Source organism: Nycticebus coucang, chromosome 10 (genome assembly GCF_027406575.1).
Source record: "Nycticebus coucang isolate mNycCou1 chromosome 10, mNycCou1.pri, whole genome shotgun sequence".
Classification (NCBI taxonomy): domain Eukaryota; kingdom Metazoa; phylum Chordata; class Mammalia; order Primates; family Lorisidae; genus Nycticebus; species Nycticebus coucang.
In genome coordinates this window covers 108,060,980-108,082,776 of record NC_069789.1, presented here as the reverse complement: position 1 = coordinate 108,082,776, position 21,797 = coordinate 108,060,980, and the positions used below count along the sequence as shown (strand labels likewise).

Genomic DNA, 21,797 nt, shown 5'->3' with positions numbered 1-21,797 from the left:
TAGCTGAGACTACAGGTGCCTGTCACAACACCTGGCTAGTTTTTCTATTTTTAGTAGAGATGAGGTCTTGTTCTTGCTCAGGCTGGTCTCCAACTCCTGAGCTTGAGCAGTCCACCCACCTTGGCCTTCCTGAGTGCTGGCTGGGTTACAGGCATGGATCACCACACCCAGCCTTTTTGTTGACAAGCTGATTCTGATCATCTCTAGAACTATGAGTTTAGCAAGGAAGGTAATTTACATTGAGAATGTAGTATTCATTAAGTTAATACTAACTGGGCATTTGTTAAGGTGCTAGGCATTGCTTTAGGTGCTGGGAATGCAGCAAGATACAAAATGAAAAAAAAAATTGCCCCCACAGATTTGGTAAAAGAGGACAAAAAATTCAATGCTACTATGTAGTATGTGATAAATATATATTATGTCCCATAAAGTGGCATACCCAGATGTTGCTCTTGGGGAAAATTAGGTCAAGGACACACTGGTCTCTGTGTGCTTTCTGTATTATGTTTTTTTGTTTTTTTTTTGTGGTTTTGCCCAGAGCTGGGCTTGAACCCACCACTTCTAGCATATGGGGCTGGCCCCCTACTCCTTTGAGACACAGGCACCGCCCAATTTCTGTATTATGTTTTTACAAATTCACATGAATAAGTCCACATTTATGTCAAAATACAATAATTGATTTAAAAAATCATTAATCACTATGTAAGGCTAGTACTGTTTACAGTTTTATGGTCATTGAGACATTCAGCAAATGTTTTTGAACTTGGCTTTGTGTTTTATGGTGGAAATCAGGCCTGTTAGGTGGTTGGGTTCCTATCCCTCTCTCATGTGAGCCCTCCTCTCTGCACCACTTAACTCATCTGAAAAGCAGCTTGACTGTGAACACTGAGTTCACAAATCATAAAATGCCAAGAACAGAGAGCTGGCACAGAGGAATCTCGTAATAATAAGGACTAATACTTATATGTCATAAGACAAACTTACAACAAATTTAGTTCAAAGATCAAATTAGCTTTTGTTTGTGATTATAGAATAAGGCAATTTTGTTCTTTAAAATAGAACAAATGCTCTGAGGAGGTCAGCAGAGGAGTATGATTTTATAGGCAGAAAAGGGCTGAAGAAAGCAGAAACGGAACAAATGTGGATTGATGATTTCAAGGTATGTCCCCATGCAGGTTGAGCAGAAGGCATCTGTTTATCAAGCCTGCTCAAACTGGTCTCATTTCTGGGAAGGTCAGAAGGCGACCATCTGGTTAGTTTGGACCTAAAGCAGGAGAAACTCCATTTGGTTTGGTCTGCTGGGCCTAGTGTAGGGGCTTAGACCAAACCCATGGGCTCCTATTAATCTTTTTTTTTTTTTTTTAAACACTTATGTTCATTTGCTTCTTTGTACCTCCCTATGCTTTACAAATGTTCAGCAGATAATCACAATTATCAGGCTCAGAGCTGCCTGGGATGGGCCTAGGGATGCCTGGGGAGATGGAGCTGCCTCTTTTACAGGTCATTTCTCCGTTTCCGCTCGCCCCCTCGTCCCTCCTCATTTCCATTCCCCCTTTCCTGGTCTTCCACCCCTACTCAACTACAGCTCCTTTTTTTTTTTTTTTTTTTAGACAGAGTCTCACTTTGTTGCCCTTGGTGGAGTGCCGTGGCGTCATAGCTCATAGCAACCTCAAACTCTTGGGCTCAAGCTATTCTCATGCCTCAGCCTCCCAAGTAACGGGGACTACAGGTGCCCGCCACAATGCTATTTTTAGAGATGAGGAATAGCTCTGGCTCAGGCTGGTCTGGAATCTGGGAGCTCAGGCAATCCACCTGCCTGGGCCTCCCAGAGTGCAACTTCTGCTCCTTCTTTCCTTGGTTTCCATATCCCCTTTTCCACCCTTCTTCCCTCTCCTTCCCCTCTCCATGCTATTCTCTTCCTTCCTACTCCTCCCTCTCTCCGTCTCCCGTTTCCCACCTCTGTTCCCTCCCATCCCTCGGGCCCTCCTCTTGTCTCTTCTCCCTCCTCCCCTTACCTTCTTCCTATCCCTTCTCCCCATTCCTCCTCCCTGCTCTCTTCCTCTTCCCCATCTCCCTCCCTCTTCCCTCTTTCTCTTCTCTCCGCCCCATACCTCATTCTTCCCACTCAACACTCCTCTCCCTCATCCATCCACTTATCATCCCTACCTCTAGGTCTTGGTGGCTCTGTAGGTCTCATCTCAGGGAGGTGGAGGAGCGCGCTCGGGTCTGTCCGGCTCCGCTCCGCTAGGAGCGCTTGAGGTGGGGTGGCGGCGCGCGGGCTTCTGGGAAGTGTAGTCCGGAGCCTGCTGGGCAGGCGCACTGCAGTCGGGCGGGCCTAGCAGGCGCGGTCATTGTCCTGTAAAGAGCAACGAGGGTGAGTCCTGTTGCGGTGTGGGTTAGGATACCTCCCCCGGTCCCTTGGTGCCCGCTCCCGTACCCGACCCTCGCCCCGGGAAGGGGGAGGACTGGGTTAAAGGGTGTGCGGGTCCGGGGGAAGGTGTGCAGGCCCAGGTTCGGGTAGTGCGGACTCAGTGAGAGGGTGTGCGGCCACGGCTGACATGCAGCTGAAGGAGCGGGGTTAGGGCTCAGAGGAAGGGTGGAGACGGGAACAGAATCAGTAAGGAGGCGTGTCCGTGTGTGTGTGTCCGCTCTGTGCACGTGGATGTATAATTGGGGCTCCTGTGGCCTTTCTTTGCCTGTGTTGTGCGCTTGTCTCTGGGGCGTGTCCCCCTGGGTCTCTGCCTGCCTTGGGAGGGGATGCCCGGGTGACTGTCCTTCGGTGTTATGCGTATGTCTGCCGTGATCTGTGTACATGGGTGTCCTCCGTGCCTGGTCTTTGTTTCCCTGTCCCTGGGTATGAGTGTGAGAATGTGACTCCTCCGTGTGTGTCAGTCAGTGTCTGACTGAGTGTTTCTGAGTGTTTCTTGGTGTCAGTGTGTGACTCTGCTGGGATGGGGTGAATGGGGGTACACCTTCCACGGACCACGTTCACCTGTACAAGCAGGCCTAGCATAGCCACTGTGATCTGGCACCACGCCTCTCCTGCTCAATGTGGCCACAGAAAGCTCTGGATGGGTGGGGCCCTGGCGGGACAGGAAGTGTGTGAGTGACCATTGTGGGACTTCCAGATATTGCTAACATTTGCCCTGGGAAGCTGCTGCAAAGTTTTAAGCCAGATGTTTTTACTGAGCACCAGTAACATGGGCCAGGAAAGGTATGTGGTTTGCAGACATTATGTCTTAGGAGCCACAAACTGACACTTAGTGATCCTTTCCTTCCATAGTGGGGCTTCTTGGCCTCTGCACTAGTGACACTTTGGGCCTGATCATTCTTTGTGCATTGTAGGATATTTAGCAGCATCCAAGTCTCTACCCACTAAATGTCCATACCATCTCCCCCAGCTGTGACAACTGCAAGTGTCTTCTGGGCGCAGAATTGCCCCTGGATCAGAACCACTGTTCTGAAGGCTCCAACTTGCCCTCATATGTGTCTGTCTATGAATAACTTCACTTGGCATTTTGCTTGTGGAGGTTGGGGCCATTTGGCCTCAGACCCTTCTTTGTCTTAGTGATTTTTATATTTAAGAGGTGTGAAAATCACCTGGAAACTTGTTTGCAATACTGATTCCTAGGGCCAGGGTGATTTACTCAGAGGGTAGGGAGGGGGACCTAGGAAACTGTATTCTGAGTAATAATATTTTAATAGGCATCCCTGGGGGTTTTAGTATTTTGAGGATTGGTGAGGTAGCTAAAAGGCTTTGTGTAGGAGAGGGCTGGGGTTTTCCTGGGTCATGCTGAAGTGCTGAAGACTCAGGGAGACACACTTCAGTCTACAGCAGAAGGGAAACTTGCTTCCACTCAAAAGTGTTGGTGGCTCAGGTAGTGCACTCCCTGCCATGGGAGGTATGCAATCTAGGCAGGTCCCCATGGAGCCAAGACTGAGCTGGCATGTCTCAAACATCAAGAATTTGCTTTAATCTTTGCCACCTGTCCTATTTTGTATTTTGCCTTTTCTTTAACTTGGCTCACCAAGTTTTTAAAAATTTAGATCAACTTAGTTTAAAAGGGAACTCTGTGTGACTACTGTAGATAAAAGCTGAGCATTGTACAAAGAGAAACATTAAAACAAACAAAAGTAAAGCCAAGTAGTTCTAAAGAGATAACAACTTCTGGTTGGCTTAAGTTGGCCTAAGGTGTTTTCTTTTGTTTGGGAAGCAGGGATGCTACGTGCTAGTGACTGCTGAGACATTCTTAGCATGGCAGATCTGGAAGAGAATCAAAACTGGGTGCTTTCCCCAGGTGATTACTCCTCTGAGAGTCCTGGGTGGGGGGTGTCCTACTCTTCAGGACAAGCTCAGCTGGCATCAGTGGTAATGGCTGCAGCAGTGCTCCCGCTGTGCACCGGGTCACCTCCAGGGCCCTTAGTTTATCTGTTAGCTGAACCTCACAATAACCCTGTGAGGTCTGTGATTAGTGTGAGGGGTTGGTAGAAGGTCTGGGGCACCTGGGAAGCCTTGGCCCAGCACTCAGACCCAAGAAGAGCACCTGGTGAGGCTTCTGGGCGAGGCATGGGGTCCCATGGCCCCCAGCAGCCTGTGGGAGTGTGAGCGTGTGGGGTTGTGCATCTGGGAGGCAGTCTCATGGCAGTCTAGACTCTGGTAGTCTAGTGGTCACCTTCTATCCCGCTTTGTCATGTTGGGCAAGGGGTTTCATCATCTGTGAATTGGGGTAGGTGGAAATAGTGCCCTCTTACCAGGGTGGTTGGAGAATCAGGTGAGATATGTTTATCAAGTGCCTTATATACAGTAAGCCCCATAAACACTCACTGTTGACCTGTGTGTGTATGACTGTCTTTGTCACTCTCTTTCTTTCTCTCTCTCTCCCTGTCTCTCAGTGTATGTCTATCTGTTCCATCTGCATTTGTGAGGTGGACCTTGGCTGGATCTCTCTCTTACCTCCTTCTCTCCCCACCGACAGCCCTGTTGGCCTTCCAGACCCATCCTCCCAGAGGGATGGCCACTCAGCTGATGACTGATGAGGTGCTGGTGAGTTGTGTGACTCTCTCACTCTCCTTTCTGAAGGCTTGTGCCCAGGGGGCCAGGCTTCTGCTATTGGGTGAGCCTCTACCACCCAACTCACTTCCAGCCCTGGCCCTGAGATCTGGGGCTGTGTCCACCCTGAGGAGGAAGGCAGTGCCTGTGCTCCTGTTGGCCCTCTGTCCCATGCTGTGTGGGCTGACAGCCCCTTGTCTGTCCCTGATACTGGCTGAGATAAGCTCTGGGGGGCAGAGCAGCTCTGGCCAGGCCTGCCCTCATGGCTCCTAGGAGACACAGGTGGGCACCCACAAAGTGATGGTTTAAACTTGACTCTGAGTGAAAAGGACTGAGCAGGATGTATTGGATGTGTGGCCGATAGAGAAGGACAAACAGCACTAAATGTCCCTCACAAATACTCATTTGTGGTGACAGTATGCAAACATGTGGGAACACGCCCCTGTTTAAGACAGTAGTTACCTCCAGAGAGGAGGAGGAGGAGGATGCTTTTGGGTAGGGGCATGTGACATCTTCAGTTCTAGCCGTGATGTTTTTTATCTTCATCTGGATGGTGAATTCATGGCCATCTGTTGTATTTTTCTCTAAATTCCTTTTATGCCAGAAATATTTCATAATAAAATATGTTATGTATTATATATGCTCATTGTAGAAAATTGGCAAAATCTAGCAAACTGTAGGTGAGATAATATAATTCACTGCGAGGCTCTCTACCCATAAATAACCATGTAGATATTTGTGTATTCATTTATTATCTTCTTTCTCTGATGATCATTTTTAAAAGTTGACCAAATACTGACTTTGCCATTTAATTTTGAGGATTTTCTCCATTGAACTGTATGCAATGGGGATTTCCAATTGCCTTTGAAAGTTTTACAAACATCACTTGTTTTGGCTGGATAACCAGTATACCTGTATTGGTGAATTTAACCTTTTGACCCTTTTTAAAAGAAAATTTACATTTTGGTGTCATAAATCTGCAATCTCCAACCTCAGAGCTGCAGACCATGCTAACATCCAGTAGCAGTCCATGGTCTGTTAGGAACCATGCTGCACAGCAGGAGGTAAGTGGTGGGTGAGTGAGCAAAGCAGCTTTATCTGTATGTACAGCCACTCCCCATCACTGGCGTCACTGCCTGAGCTCCACCTCCTGTCAGATCAGTGATGACATTAGATTCACATAGGAGCAGAAACCTTACTGTAGACAGTTGTGCACTACTTATAAGAATCTAATGCCTGAGGATCTGAAGTGGAGCTGAGGTGGTTATGCTAGTGCTGGGGAGCAGCTGCAAATATAGATTATCATTAGCAGCAAGGTTTGACTGCACAGAGACCATAATAAATCAATTGCTTGCAGACACATAACAAAGCCACCCTTTCACCCCATGTGTGGATAAATTGTCTCCCATGAAACTGGTCCCTGGTGCCAAAAAAGTTTGAGAACCACTGCTGTAACTAGTATGTCAAAAAAGTAAAGGAAAATTCCCAATTCCTGGAAAGAAATGATCATTATTAAATCTTAGAAAATCAAGAAAAATGTAGCTAAGAGAATCAAATTAACTCATGATCTTACCCCAGAAAACACCACTCTGAATCTGTGTCTTTTCCTCCTTGGATATTCATATTGTTTTGTGAAAATAACCAGCACTGTGGCTAAACAATTTTCATATTTTGCTTTTTCATAAAAGATTTCTTCCTGAGCATTTCTCAACACCATTAAAAACTCCTCTGTGGAGACGTTACCTCTTTCATGTTTACATGGATGGAGCTGGAACATATTCTTCTTAGCAAAGTATCTCACGAATGGAAGAAAAAGTATCCTATGTACTCAGCTCTGCTATGAAGCTAAATTATAGCTTTCACATGAAGGCTATAACCCAACTATAGCACAAGACTATGGGGAAAGGGCCAAGGAAGGGGAAGGGAGGCGGGAGGTTTTGGTGGAGGGAGGGTAATGGGTGGGGCCACATGTACGGTGCATCTTAGAATGGGTACAGGTGAAACTTACTAAATGCAGAATACAAATGCCTACATAACAGTAACTAAGAAAATGCCATGAAAGCTACGTTGAACAGTTTGATGAGAATATTTCAGATTGTATATGAAACCCGCACATTGTACCCCTTGATTGCACTTATGTACACAGCTATGATTTAACAATTAAAAAAAAAAAAAAACTCCTCTGTAGGGCAGTGCCTGTGGCTCAGTGAGTAGGGCGCTGGCCCCATATACCCAGGTGGCGGGTTTGAGTCTGGCCCCGGCCAAACTGCAACCAAAAAATAGCCGGGTGTTGTGGCGGGTACCTGTAGTCCCAAGTACTCTGGAGGCTGAGGCAAGAAAATTGCCTAAGCCCAAGAGCTGGAGGATGCTGTGAGCTGTGATGCCACAACACTCTACCAAAGGCGATGAAGTGAGACTCTGTCTCTTAAAAAAAACAAGGAACAAACTCCTCTTTAACATCCATTTTAATGACTGCATAAAAGTTTTATCTAGTGGCCACACCCTGCTTACTTAATGGTTCCTTCTTTGTTTATGGAATATGTTTTGGTATTCATAGTTATAAACAGTATCACAGGAGAGCAAGTTGGGCATATATGTTTCCCTGTGTTGTATGTGATTTCTTTAGGAGTGATTTCTTAAAGAGGAATATTGGTTTGGATATTTTTTGAAGACTTTTGTAAGTTTTTTTGTTAATTTTAGATTGATATAAGAGTACATACAATTAGGTTACATAGTTTGATTTTATGTAAGGTAAAGTCCAAGAAGTAGTTGTGTCCTTCACCCAGGAAATGTGCCATCTATCCCTACATCATTATGTAGGAGCTTACTGAGACTTTCATAAGTCTTCGTGTTACTTTCCAAATCAGTTGTGGTGGTATGTATTCCTATCAGCGTGTTGGAAAGGGTCTCTGCTGGTTTACACTGGATGTGGTCAATTATTAATTTGGTGCATTGGATATAAAGGACAAATGTATATGAATGACAAATGTATAAACCTTAGGTGTGATATGTGACAAATGGTGTCATGAGGTCTCTTTCTGAGTAGCATTATTCATATAATTGGTGAATTTCAATTCTTAGAGAATGATTATTATCCATTTCTAACAGCAGGTAAGTGATCTATCATGCACTTTCTCAGTCTATCGGAATCTTAGTATTCTTAGAGATTTTGCAGAAGTAAGTGTATATGTTTATATATGTGTGTGTGTGTGTATGTGTAAACATTTATAGCAAATATTATTCCTGGGTTTAGTTTTTGTTTCCTTCTTTACTTACTTGCATTTCATATTTTTAATTTTTTTCCTGCTTCCTTTCTTTCCACAGGTAAACATTTCATATTTTTAAAATCAAATCTGTTGGTCTCTTTCACTATAGTAGCCCCTTTTATCTTTAAACTATGAAAGAGTTTCCTTGGTCTACGGGTCAAATAGCATCTCTATCTTCTTCCTTGTTACCATTTATCATTTGAATGCTAACAGGGAACTTTTGAATCTCCCTGGAATTTATTTTGCTATATAAACGTGTCAGTTGAATTATTTGGGAGTTTTGGTTTGTCACATCTTTATTTCTTTGACATCTTTGTTAAGATACACTTCATGTACCACAAAGTACACAATTCATTAACTTTTGATATATTTTCAGAGTTGTATAACCATCACTATAGTTGATTCCAAAACATTTTCATCATTGCAGAAGGAGCCATATACCCTCAAGCATCTATTCCCTTCCCCCCCCCCACATCACTCCCCGGTTCCTGGCAACCACTAATCTGTCTCTATGGGTTTGCCTATTCTGGACACTTTTTATTAGTGGAGACATGTGCCATGTGATCCTTTAGGACTATCTTCTGTACTCAGCATACATGATGTTTATATCCATGAAATACTATGTATTGAACTTCATTCCTTTTCATGACAGAATAATATTCTCTGTATGGCTACTCCACATTGCATTTACCCACTTATTAGTTGGTGGATGTTTAGGTTGTTTCCACTTTTTGGCTATTATGAATAATGATAGTGTGAATATTTGTGTGCAAATCTTTCTCTGATTTAATGATCATCTTGACAGTAACAATAGCAGTATATTGGACCCAGTTCAGTGTTGTCACAAACCTCTGTATTAAAAACTGACAGGTAATTATTATAGTAATAAGAGTAATAACTGAGCTCTATCAGGCATTTTTATGTATCAGCTGCTTTAATCTTTATTGCAACCCTAGTAGGTAGCAACTCACATCGTGTCCATTTAACAGATGAGGAAACTGAGGCTCAGAGAAGGGCAGCTAAGAACAGGGAAACTGAGTTCATGCTCATGCTCATGCCCATGCCCAGTGTGGCCAGATATTCTGGTGTTTAAAGAGAAACTGGGGCAGCACCTGTGGCTCAGTGAGTAGAGCACTGACCCCATATACTGAGGGTGGCAGGTTCAAACCTTGGCTCCGGCCAAACTGCAACAAAAAAAATAGCCCGGCGTTGTGGCAGGTGCCTATAGTCCCAGCTACTGGGAAGGCTGAGGCAAGAGAATCGCTTAAGCCCAGGAGCTGGAGGTTGCTGTGAGCTGTGATACCACCGCACTCCACCAAGGGCAATAAGTGAGACTGTCTCTACAAAAAAAAAAAAAAGAGAGAAACTGGAAGTTCATTTTTCTTGATTAACTATGCAGATTTTTTTTCCATGTGGTTAACGATTAAAAACAATTTTGAAAGCCCCAGAGGATGAAATAGAAAATGCATGCAAGTAGGTTCAGGCCCAGGGATGTCTCCTATGAGGGCCATGCTCAGAGCACCATTCTTTCCTTGCACCCTGGGAGTTGTCCCATTGAGTCTGTCCAGAGCCACACAGATGATGTGAGCACCCAGCGCTGTGGGAAGGGTAGGCACAGGCATTCACCATACTATCGATGAGGTCAACTATCAATGCTTTCTCTGGAAATATCTTCAGGATCACCTGTGATCTGGGACACTCTGCAGTATTTATTCAACTGTCTTGTTTACAGGCAGAAGACACACCACCCTCCCTGGGGCTAGTTTGGACAAAACCACTCTTGGACTGTAATTTCAATTGGGTTAGTATTACATGTGGATGAGGGCACCCAAGCTGGACTGGGTTTAAGACACTGCCACTCCTTCTGTGTGACTTCACATGCCTCAATTTCCCCCCATGAAAGGGAGGAGCTTGTAAGAGCACCTGGCTGGTAGGGATGAGTATTGAGATAATAAGTATAAAGGGCTTGGAGTGATGCCTGGCATGTAGCACATAGTGAGCATTAGTCATTTATTTTTGTCATTGTTTATAAGTTTGAGTTGAGGGGAGAAACCCTGTGCTAGAACTGTGTCTGTTGTGTCCACAGCTGCATTCCCAGTGCCTGGTACATAACAGACACTCCATTAATGATGGTGTAAATACTGGTAAAGTGAATGAGTGAGGGGTGAAGTGTCACTCTTGATCTTAGCTCTCTCCCCTACCTAGGATCTTCCTCAGACCGCACAGCCTGTACTCTCTGTCACCTCTCCGAAGTCTTCCTGAAAGCCCCTAAAGCTGGCATTACTCAGGTTCCTCTAGAGCTTTGTTCATGCTTTCATGATGTGTTTCCCAAATTGCACAAGTGTTTCCATCTGCCTCTCCCATGAGGAACTAGTTCTTGAACCTTTGTGTCTATATCCTGGAACCTGGCTCAATGTGTGGTGCTTAGTGGGACTTAGGTTAGCTGTCCTGGATGCTGCGGATTGTTCTGCCTAGCTGTGCTTCTACTGCGTGCATCGAGCCACCATGTCAGTGCCATTCTGCCTTTGCTTTCTTTCCATCTCAGTCTCAAAGCTGTGACTTCGTGTTCCAGACCATCTCATAATTGATTTATTTTTCTGTCACAGCTCTCCTCTCCCCCCAGTATAACTAGACACTGGGAAAACGGAGTGGTCCCTTCAGAACCCTGCACCTTCTTGAAATAACTGCAGGGCATCCTATCTGGTTCACCTAAATCCTCTTAGCCTTTTTGGCCATTTTTCTAGGCCTCTGTAAAGAGGGCTCTGCAGTGAGCAGATGTGGGTTTCCTCTTACAGGAGACAGTGACGTTCAGGGACGTGACTGTGGACTTCACCCAGGAAGAGTGGCAGCAGCTGCAGCCTGCCCAGAAGGATCTGTATAGGGATGTGATGCTGGAGAACTACAGGACCCTGGTCTCACTGGGTAAGGGGCAGCTTCCCTGAGTCACTCATTAGCCTACAACTTGAAGACCACAAGAAAATAAGAAAAGAATTGACAGGTTGGACTACTTAGAAAGTTCCTAAAATTGCTCTACATGAAGCTAAAAATAAAGTTGATAGATGATAACATGAAAAATAACACTTCTTACATGTATAACAAAGGGTCATAATTATGTAATAAGCTACTGGGAATAAACAAGAAAAAGACTAAATGAGTCATAGAAAAATGGGTCAAACTTATGAGTTAGAAATTCATAAATGTAAAAGTATACAAGGTTATGAAAGATTTTTTAACCTTGCTAAAGAGAACTACAAATTGAGGTATCAGTTTTTGTCTATGAGGGGAAAATCAAATGGGGAATGATAGCCAATATTATGAGGGTATAGAGAAAAGACTCTCCCATTTTAGGAGTATAAAGTTGGGACAACTCTTTTTGAGGACAGTTTGGCATTATCCAACAAATTTTGAACCATTCCAATTTTAGGGATTCATCTTTTAGAAATTCTTCCATAAGTGTTAAATTCTTCCAAAGTTTTACATTGGAAGAAAAATAAAGGAAAACCACTTATAAGCCCAGCCATACAAGACTTTAAATATATTAGGATCCATCAGTATGATGGAAACCATGCAGCTTTTCAAACCTGAGGACTCTTTGTAGGCACTGCCATGGACAGATGTCCCATGAGTAAGGTGACAATGCTCACTTTCAGAACTAGAGTGCAGTCTCATTTCTTTAATAGCTTTTTTGGAGGCATAATTGACTTACAATCACTGCATGCACTTAAAGTGAACAATCTGATGCATTTTGACATATGTGCCTACCCAGGAAACTGTTGCCATGATGATAATGAACATGCCCATCATCTCCAAGTTTCCTCAGATCCCTCCCTTCCCTCTGTCTCTCCGTCCCCCAGCCCTAGGCAGTCACTGACTGGTGTGCTTTATGTCACAGTGAGTGAATTTTCATGTTCTTTTTTTTGAGACAGAGTCTCACTATGTCACCCACGGTGGAATGCTATGGTGTCACAGCTCACAGCAACCTCAAACTCTTGAACTTAAGTGATTCTCTTGCCTCAGCCTCCCAAGTAGCTGGGACTACAGGTGCCCGCCATAATGCCCGGCTATTTTTTGGTTGCAGTTGCCATTGTTGTTTAGCAGGCCCAGGCCAGGCTTGAACCCACCAGCTTCAGTATATGTGGCTGGCACCCTATTCACTGAGCTACGGGTGCCGAGCCAGTTTGCATGTTCTTGAATTTTTTTTTTTTTTTTTTGCATTTTTTGGCTGGGGCTGGGTTTGAAACTGCCACCTCTGGCATTTGGGGCCGGCACCCTACTCCTTTGAGCCACAGGTGCCTCCCAAATTTGTTTTTGTTTTTGTTTTTTTGTTTTTGTTTTTTTTGAGACAGAGTCTCACTCTGTGCCATGGCGTCATAGCTCACAACAACTTCAAACTCTTGTGCTCAGGCCATCTTCTTGCCTTAGTCTCCTATGTAGCTGGATTATAGGTGTCCATGTCCACCACAATACCCAGTTATTTTTTCTCTTTTTTTATAATAGAGACAAGGCTCTCTATTGCTCAGGCTGGTCTCAAACTCCTGAGCTCAAGCTATCCACCCACTTTGGTCTCCCAGAGTGCTAAGATTACAGGTGTGAGCCACTGTACCCAGGCGTCACAGCTCACAGCAACCTCAAATTCTTGGGCTTAAATGATTCTCTTTCCTTAGCCTCCCAAGTATCTGGGACTACAGGTGCCCACCAAAGGCCTGACTATTTTTTTTGTTGTTGTTGTAGTTGTCATTGTTGTTTGAATCCACCACCTCCAATGTATATGACTGGCGCCCTAGCCGCTGAGCTACAGGCACCGAGCCTGACCTGTGTTCTTGAATTTTGTATATATAGGATCATACATTACACTCTCTTGTTTTTGGTCCAAGTGTTTTAGTTTGACTTGGCATTGTTATTTTGAGATTCACTCATGTTGTTGCACGTGTCACAGCTCAGTTCCTCTTATTGCTGTGTATCATTCCAGTTTGCCTATCCATTCTCTCTTCAATGAACATCTGGGTTACATTTTGATATATGTGCCTTCCCAGAAAACTGTTGCCATGATGATAGTGAACATGCCCATCATCTCCAAGTTTCCTCAGACTCCTCCCTCCCCTCTGTCTCTCCGCCCCCCAGCCTCCGGCAGTCACTGACTGGTGTGCTTTATGTCACTGTGCGTGAATTTGCATATTCTTTTTTTTGAGACAGTCTCACTGTGTTGCCCACGGTAGAGTGCTATGGCGTCACAGCTCCCAGCAACCAGTTCTGGGCTATTACAGATAAAGCTGCTATAGTCATTTGTGCGCAGGTTAGTGGAGACATATAGTCCCCTTCTCCTGAGTAACACCTGGGAGTGGAAAGTCTAGTGGTGTATTTTTAACTTTTCTTAAAAGCTGCTGAACTGTTTGCCAAAGTGGCCATATCAGTTCACATTTCCACCTCAGAGCATGAGAATTCCAGCTTCTCCCTATTCTTTTTTTTTTTTTTTTTTTAGAGACAGAGTCTTACTTTGTTACCCTTGGTAGAGTGCCGTGGCATCACAGCTCACAGCAACCTCCAGCTCTTGGGCTTAGTGATTCTCTTGCCTCAGCCTCCTGAGTAGATGAGACTACAGGTGCCCGCCACAATACCCAGCTATTTTTTTTGTTGCAGTTTGGCTGGGGCCGGGTACAAACCCTCCACCTTCAGTGTATGGCGCCCTACTCACTGAGCCACAGGTGCCACCCGCTTCTCCCTATTCTTAATTCTAGCCTTCCTTGCAGGCACGAAGTCTCATCACACTGTGGTTTTTGTCTGATCTTGTTAGTCTTCCATGTGGGTATCTATATATTATTTGTGGTCAAGGATCTGTTCAAATCTTTTGCCTTTTTTAAAAGCTGGGATATTTTCTTATTATTGAGCTTTGAGAGTTCCTTATATTTTCTTGATACATGTCCTCTGTCAGATATATGCTGTGCAAATATTTCCTCTCATTCTGTGGGTTTTCTTGCCCTTGATGGCATCATTTGAAACATGAAAGTTTTCCATTTTTATGCAGTCCAGTTTATTTTGCTCTTCTCATTTCCTGTGCTTCTGGTATCATATCTAAGAAACCTAACCCAAAGTCACAGAGATTTACTTTCATGTTTTCTTCTGAAAGTTTATTGTTTTAGCTTTTCATTTAGGCCTTTGATCCATTTTGAGTTAATTTTTGTGACTTATGTAGGGAAGGGGGTGAGTGTTATTCTTTTTGATGTGGGCATCCAAGGGCCCTGGCACCATTTGTTGAAGAACAAAAATTTTTTTTTTTTTTTTTTTTTTGCAGTGTTTGGCCAGGGCTGGGCTCGAACCCACCACCTCCAGCATATGGGGCCGGCGCCCTACCCCTTTGAGCCACAGGCGCCACCCAAAGAGCAAAAATTTTTTAATTTGACAAAGTCCAGTTTATAAATTTTTTCCTTTTATGGATCATGCTTTTGGTATCATATGTAAGATGCCTTTGCCTATTCCAAGGGCACTAAGGTGTTTTTTTTTTTTGTTTGTTTGTTTTTTCTGAATTTTCTTCTATAAGTTTAGGTTTTACATATTTTTCTGTGCTCTGTTTAGAGTTAATTTTTGTATATGATGCAAAGTATTAATCTAAGTTCCTTTTTTTTAAATATATGCTTAGTTCCAACACCATTTATTGAAAAGACTGTTCTTTCTCCAGTGAATTGCCTTTGTCAAGAATCAGTTGTCCATATGTGTGGGGCTTCAGTACTGGATTCTTTTCTGTCCTACACATCTCTCTGCTTTGCCACCACCAACAAGCTATGTGACTCTTTGGTGGTCTTGCTTTGATAACCTGTGCTCAGTTTAAAAAGACCCTTATGAGTGTTCTACCCAACACACCATGAATTACAAGTTTTTCAGTCTGGTACAAAAAGGCACTATTCCCAGTCCTGTGTCAACTCTGGGCACTGTTTTTAAATCTTTTAAAATGTTTTTCTTTCTTTTTTTTTTTTTTTTTTGAGACAAAGTCTCAAACTGTCACCTTGGGTAGAGTGCCATGGTGTCATAGCTCAGAGCAACCTCCAATTCTTGGGCTCAAGTGATCCTATTGCCTCAGTTTTTCTATTTTTAGTAGAGACAGGGTCTCGCTTTTGCTCAGGTTGGTCTTGAACTCGTGATCTCAAACACTCCACCTACCTTGGCCTCCCAGAGTGCTAGGATTAGAGGTGTGAACCACCATGCCTGGCCTTTTAGAATAATTTTTCTAGCATTGTGTAGTTTTTCCTTGTCAGTACAAAAGTTTTGAGCCAGATGTATCATGGTCCATTATTTCACTTCCAAGAAACATCGGTGACAGCATCCTTTCTTATTCACCCATGCAAGTTTCAACTTGCTCAGTTTATTGGTGTTGCTGGGAGGACTTCGTTTGTTTCCTTCCATGTGGATATTACGTTTCCTGACTTTTGTGTGTCTTAAAACTCATAATAACCCATGTACACTTGTTCTAATCAGTAGTCTGCCGAGTCCTGGGGGCAGACCCTGCTGACCTCTGGACTCCCTTTGTGCGGCTCATCACCCTTTGGCGTGCTGTCCTGGGAACTATACCTGCCTTGGTCACTTTGCTGCATCTCTTCAACTGAGAGAGTCTGCCAGACTGTGCCTCAATTTCCCTTCCTTGTATCACAGCCTAGAAACTTTCTATGCAGTACCTGGGACAGTCATAGGACCTGGCTCTTGGGGATTATTGCCCTTCATTGTCCAGTGTGTCTTCAAAACCATTATTTTATATATTTTGTTCCCTTTTTTTTGTTGTTATTTTAGGCTGAAGGGACTCTTGTGCTCATTCCTCTGTCTTGGACAGAAGCCCTGTTTGGGAGGGAACAATGTGCATTCATGCATATGTGTGAGTGAACATGTATATGTACAGGTGTGCATTTAAAGTATACATTGAGGTGAAAATCCTAAAAACTACAAACCAACTGTTAACTCTGGTGAGTGAGATTACAGGAGACTTCTGTTTATGTTACTTTTTTCATGTTTGATGGTTTAATAAAAAGTGAGAATTACTTTGCAATCAGAAACAACAGTAGAAAGATAGAACATGGAAAAAGAAACTATGAAGGGCAAGAGATTTAGCACCGTGGGAAACAAGCACCCTCAGTTAACAGCTTTTGGCCAGGCACCCTCTGTGGAAACTGCCCCTGTCGCCCACAGTGGGCAGGGATGCCTGTCCCTAAGCCCTCAGCTCTCTGCTCCTCTGTTGGCCTGACTAATGAAGAGCAGTGTGGCAGGTGGCTGGGGTTAAGACTGGACCTCTGCTATTTGCAGGTGATCTCAGCTGTAGGGTTTTAACTCACAAAGAGGAGTGCCTCTTGTACCTGCCCCTCTGCCTGCATCCTGCCTCCAGGTCCCCTGATCTCTCATAGCCACATGCCACCTTATGTTCCAGAGCATCTCAGACCCTGTTGGCCCCAAACCAAACTCACCATCGCCCTCCCTTACTTCCTTCTCTCCATGGTGGCATCATGCCACACCACAGCATCACCAAACTACCATCGTTCTCTGGCATTAAGTATTTCTGCATGGCAGTATAGTGACTCTGCATGGCTTGGAGTCATACTGTTGCCTCCCAGTTCTCCTGCAGGTGTGCTGTGTGCCCTTGAGTGTGTACCTGACTTCAATTTTGGAATCTTGGTTTTCTCATCTGTAAAATGGGGACTGTCATAACTGCGCATGACTGTACCTAACTCACCTGTGACTGTGGGGGTCTCCAGAGAAGAACCATGCAAATTGCTCAGCACCATGTCAGGCATGGGGCAAGTAATCCACAGATGTCTGTCTGGTGTCTCCCATGTGCAGGGCCTGCTGGAAGTGATGGAGGTAGAAAGGGCCAGGGTTTCCCTAGGGACTGGTAAGAAACACATCTACAAGGAGGAGAGAAAAGCTGGTGTAGACTACTGAGTACTCACAAGGAAACAGGCAAGAGAATAGCAGGAGGAATCTTTCTTTCCTGTGGATAGATTGTGGGTGGATAGAAGAAGCTTCCTGGGGGAGATCTGAGGGATGGCTGGGGCAGAGGCCCTGGGGCAGGAAGAATTATGGGATGGGGAGTGAGTGAGGGTGGGAGGGGGTGATTCAGAGCAGGATGATGCCCTGAGGCTGCAGGAGGTGCTGGCTTCATTCTCAGCACATAGATAGGCCACCTGGAGGGCTCAGCCTGACTCCCCAGAAGACCCTGCTGTGAAAATCACAGGACAGCCCCAGGACAGTGCAGAAAACTGCCTCTAAACTGAGAGGGAACCAAGAGACCAAAGACAGATTGCGACAGGTCTAGCTTGATGAGCCAGACAAGTTTATTAGAGCTCATTTACAAGGGCACTTGCTCCTGAGTGACATAGGACTTTCTTCCACAGGAGCCTCCTGCATGCAGAGTCCATACCTGCCCACCCTTGTGTTGCCTTAAATCCCTTCCCAGTGATTGATACAAAGTTTCTGTCTGTATATGCTTGTTCACAGGGAAACCAATCACACAAGCATACTGCCATCCTGATACACTGTCATGCACCCCTGTTACTTTAATGATATTGGAATTTTCACTAGTTGGGGACTTTAGTACTACAGTTAGCTAAAGGACACTCACTATAGGACAGCCCATGCAGCTCTGAAGCAATCAGGGCAGAAAATCTGGGCACTTTTCCTAGTCCAGTAGCTATCTTGGCACCTGGAGGTCTGCTCTGTAACAACCCTGATGAGCACGCCAGTCTCAGCACAGAGTTTCTGTTATTGGTGGGGAACCTGCATTTTTCCTTCACCAGCTCTGCACGGAATGGAGAAGGCTTCACAGAGGCGAGAGTGGGTGGGGAGACAGGGAGGAATGTTGTTCCATTTTGGGCTAGAAACCTTGTGGTGGCTGATGACTTTGCTGGCAGTGGTTAACAGAGAGATCTGGCCCAGTTCAGGCTTTTGTGCATCCACTGGCAGTTGGTGGTAATCTGGATGGTGGGAGGCATGGTTTAAGGATGGCTGGTAATTCTTTTTTTTTTTTTTTTTTATTTTTCTTAAAGTTTTATTTCTAAAACTGTGATAAAATATATAGAACATAGAATTTACCATTTTAACCATTTTTAGGAACACAGTTCAATGGTGTTCAGAACATTCTTGTGCAGGCATCACTACTGTGCATCCCCAGAACTGCTTCATTTTCCCCTACTTCATGTGTCCCCCTGGCCTGTGGCACCTCCCATTCTACTTTCTGTCTCTGTGCACCTCACTGCTCCAGCAACCACACATGAGTGGAGTCAGGCAGCCTTTGTCTTTTCATGTCTGACTTACTTTACTAAGTGTCTTTCACAAGCTTTTCTTTTTCTTCCTCTTGAATGTTTTTATTGGAGGCTCTGAAGTCACAATTATGTTTTACACAGGATGTGAATATTTGTGGGCAGAGCTCAGAGAAGGGCACAGGGTGAGGCAGAGAAGGCAGAGTTTGGATGATGGGTTGAGGGAGTGGAGAATAACCAGCACTTACCATGTAGGTGCTAGCTGTTATTATCTTTAATAAAAGCCAGTGCTGAGGAGCATCACTGCTTGGGGATATGCAGGAAAAATCGAAGAGACAAGGGTCCTGCAGGGTGGGAGCCTATTGGGATTGTTCCTTTCCAAGTTTCGAAATCCAGATGTTCCTTCACTCCTCCTGCCAAGCCCTCTTTTCCCTTGAAATGTGTCTCTTGCAGGCTCCCAACTGGCCTTTTAAGCTCTCTTTGGAAGCGACATTGATTCTCTCTGCTTGCCTCTTTTATTAGTTCTGCCTCATCAGACTACCTCTGCTCCCCTCCCTGTTGGGGATCTCATGGATCCCAACCTGGGACAGTGGTCAGCAAGGGAAATGGTGCTGGAGAAATTATGAGACTTTACATCAATTTATAGCGTAAATCCTGGAAGGGCATAAATTGTTTCATATGCCGAGTTGCAGCCTGAAAACAGTGCAGCAACCTATCCTGCTTCTTAGGAGTCTTTTTATTGGGTACTGTAACAGAGTATATGTGTAACAGTGCACAGCAGTCAGTAGTTAGCAGTAAAGGTTAAAAATGAAAGAAGGGAGGCTCCGCGCCCGTGGCACAGTAGTTATGGTGCCAGCCACATGCACTGAGGGTGGCGGGTTCAAACTCAGCTCAGGCCAGCTAAACAACAATGACAACTGCAACAAAAAAAAAAATAGCCAGGTGTTGTGGCAGGCGCCTGTAGTCCCAGCTACTCAGGAGGCTGAGGCAAGAGAATCACTTAAGCCTAAGAGTTTGAGGTTACTGTGAGCTGTGATGCCATTGCACTCTACCAAGGGTGACATGATAAGACTCTGTCTCAAAAAAAAAAAAAAAGAGAGAGAGAGAGCAGAGGTTACAGCCCCTAAGAAGGTTAGGTAAACAGGGATATAAGGTAGTGGAACACTGAAATGGCCAGGTAATATATACAGGGAGAAAAGAAGGGGGGGAAACAAGTTTTGTCCTTTTGAGCAATCTTAACTTTCCTAAATTAGCCCACCTGTACTGCTGAATCCCCATGTAGACATTCCCCTGACTGGGCACTTTGCCTGGAATTGGAAAGCCTGTGAATAATTCAGCCTGCCTGTCTCCCACATCTCCCTGGTTTTATTCATTTCAATGAGTTGTTTTTCAGATTTGTCAAGGGTGTTGGGGAAAGGGGGGAGGAAAAGGCACATAAATGGGAATAGTATGTCATGACCACATATATCTGTCTGTGTTTGAACAAATTTGGGACATTGATTGGTTTGTACCTCAAGGGAATTCACTTGTAAAGTCTTGATCAGCCCCATTCCCATATTAACTGAGCATAACAATTTAGTGTGACAACTCAGGCCCTTCTGACTTAGGTCAGTCCAAAATTGGCAAAATAGCTTAGCTGTATCTGCCACTTGCTTTGCTCATGTCTAACTAACTGCCTAATTTAACATTTCCCCTCTGATTTGCAGAGCCCAGTTCTTTGGGGACAAGGCCTCTGACTGCTCGGACTGCTTCTTCGCTGAGGAGGGGTGATATGAGTAGTGGGCTCTGCAATCAGTTGTCTCTCATGGCAGGAGTGTATGTCCATTCAAAGGGCTGTAGTAAATGGGGTGCAGTTGTTTGTAAGCATGGTTATTTTCAAACCGGTGCTTGTCTGGTTGTCGTCCTAAATGTTGACATCTGCTGGTGATCAGCCTCTGAAGTGGATAACCTCTAAGTGGGAAGAAATAAATTTTGTTATGTGGTTGAAAATACAGGGTTTGAAAATTAGAATTGGGTAATATCTGACATTATTCCCCTGAACACCTTTCTCATATAAATGGAAGAGACGAAATCAAGTTTTAGAACATAATGTAAATTAAAAGAAGCCATTTGTTAAGAATATGTCCAGGCAGCGCCTATGGCTCAGTGAGTAGGCTGCCAGCCCTAAATACTGACAGAGCGGTAGTAGCAATTAAGAAAGAAAAGTGCCTGCTGTTTTAAAAAGTAAAGAGGACTCCTTTTTTCTTTTTCTTTATTTCCAAATGAGTAACGGACCTTGGGTCTTCTGCTGAGTGCTGATACCTTATCTCAAGGACACCCGTAAAATAGCAACCACAGTTTTTAGCAGGCAAAAAGATAGAAGAACAGTTTAACAAATTATGCATTGACTCTATAATGGTAGATTGACCCTTTGCATTCTGACTTTTGATGCATTTTTTAAATTACTTTAAACATGTGTACAAGAATAGAAATCTAAGAGGCTTCAAATATATAAATCTTAAAAACTGAGAACACGGCTCAGCGCCTGTGGCTTAAGTGGCTAAGGTGCCAGCCACATACACCTGAGCTGGCGGGTTCAAATCCAGCCCAGGCCCGCCAAACAACAATGACGGCTGCAACCAAAAAATAGCTGGGCGTTGTGGCAGGTGGCTGTAGACCCAGCTACTTGGGAGGCAGAGGCCGGAGAATCGCTTGAGCCCAGGAGTTGGAGGTTGCTGTGAGCTGTGATGCTACGGCATTCTACCCAGGGTGACAGCTTGAGGCTCTGTCTCAAAAAACAAACAAACAAAAAGAAACCTGGAGAACAGAAAACTGTTGTTTTAACTAGAGATTTCCTTTTCATTATAACATTATAACCAACTTAATCACATACAAAATTCTTTCTAAATTCCTCTTCATGAACTTTCACGACTTACACGGACAATCTTTTGACATTTTTTTTTTTAGTGGTTTTTTTTTTTTGGCGGGGGCTAGGTTTGAACCTGCCACCTCCGGCATATGGAACCGGCGCCCTACTCCTTGAGCCACAGGCGCCGCCCTCTTTTGACATTTTTAAAATCCCTCGTTTTTGTCTTAAATTTTCTTTATTAAACCACTAGTTACTTTAGGACAAAAAGTTTTCACACAAGATTCCTTCCTATACAAAATTATTCTCTTTTCTTTTATCCTTCCTTACCAAATCTTCATATCCATGTCTTTCCATACATCTCTCTCTCCTACTTACTGGTTCCTTTCATTTTAATGGTGGGG

The 21,797-nt window shown here is 44.3% G+C and overlaps 1 protein-coding gene across 1 annotated transcript in view; it reads left to right on the top strand.

Annotated features, from left to right (window-relative positions):
* The window catches only part of LOC128596275 (zinc finger protein 628-like), a 48,914-nt gene that overhangs the window by 18,007 nt on the left and 9,110 nt on the right, over positions 1-21,797 (top strand). The window contains exons 8-10 of the mRNA XM_053605910.1: positions 4,977-5,044; positions 10,049-10,117; positions 11,112-11,238. Coding sequence (XP_053461885.1) covers positions 4,977-5,044; positions 10,049-10,117; positions 11,112-11,238 — 264 coding nt within the window. The remainder of the gene's footprint in view (positions 1-4,976; positions 5,045-10,048; positions 10,118-11,111; positions 11,239-21,797) is intronic.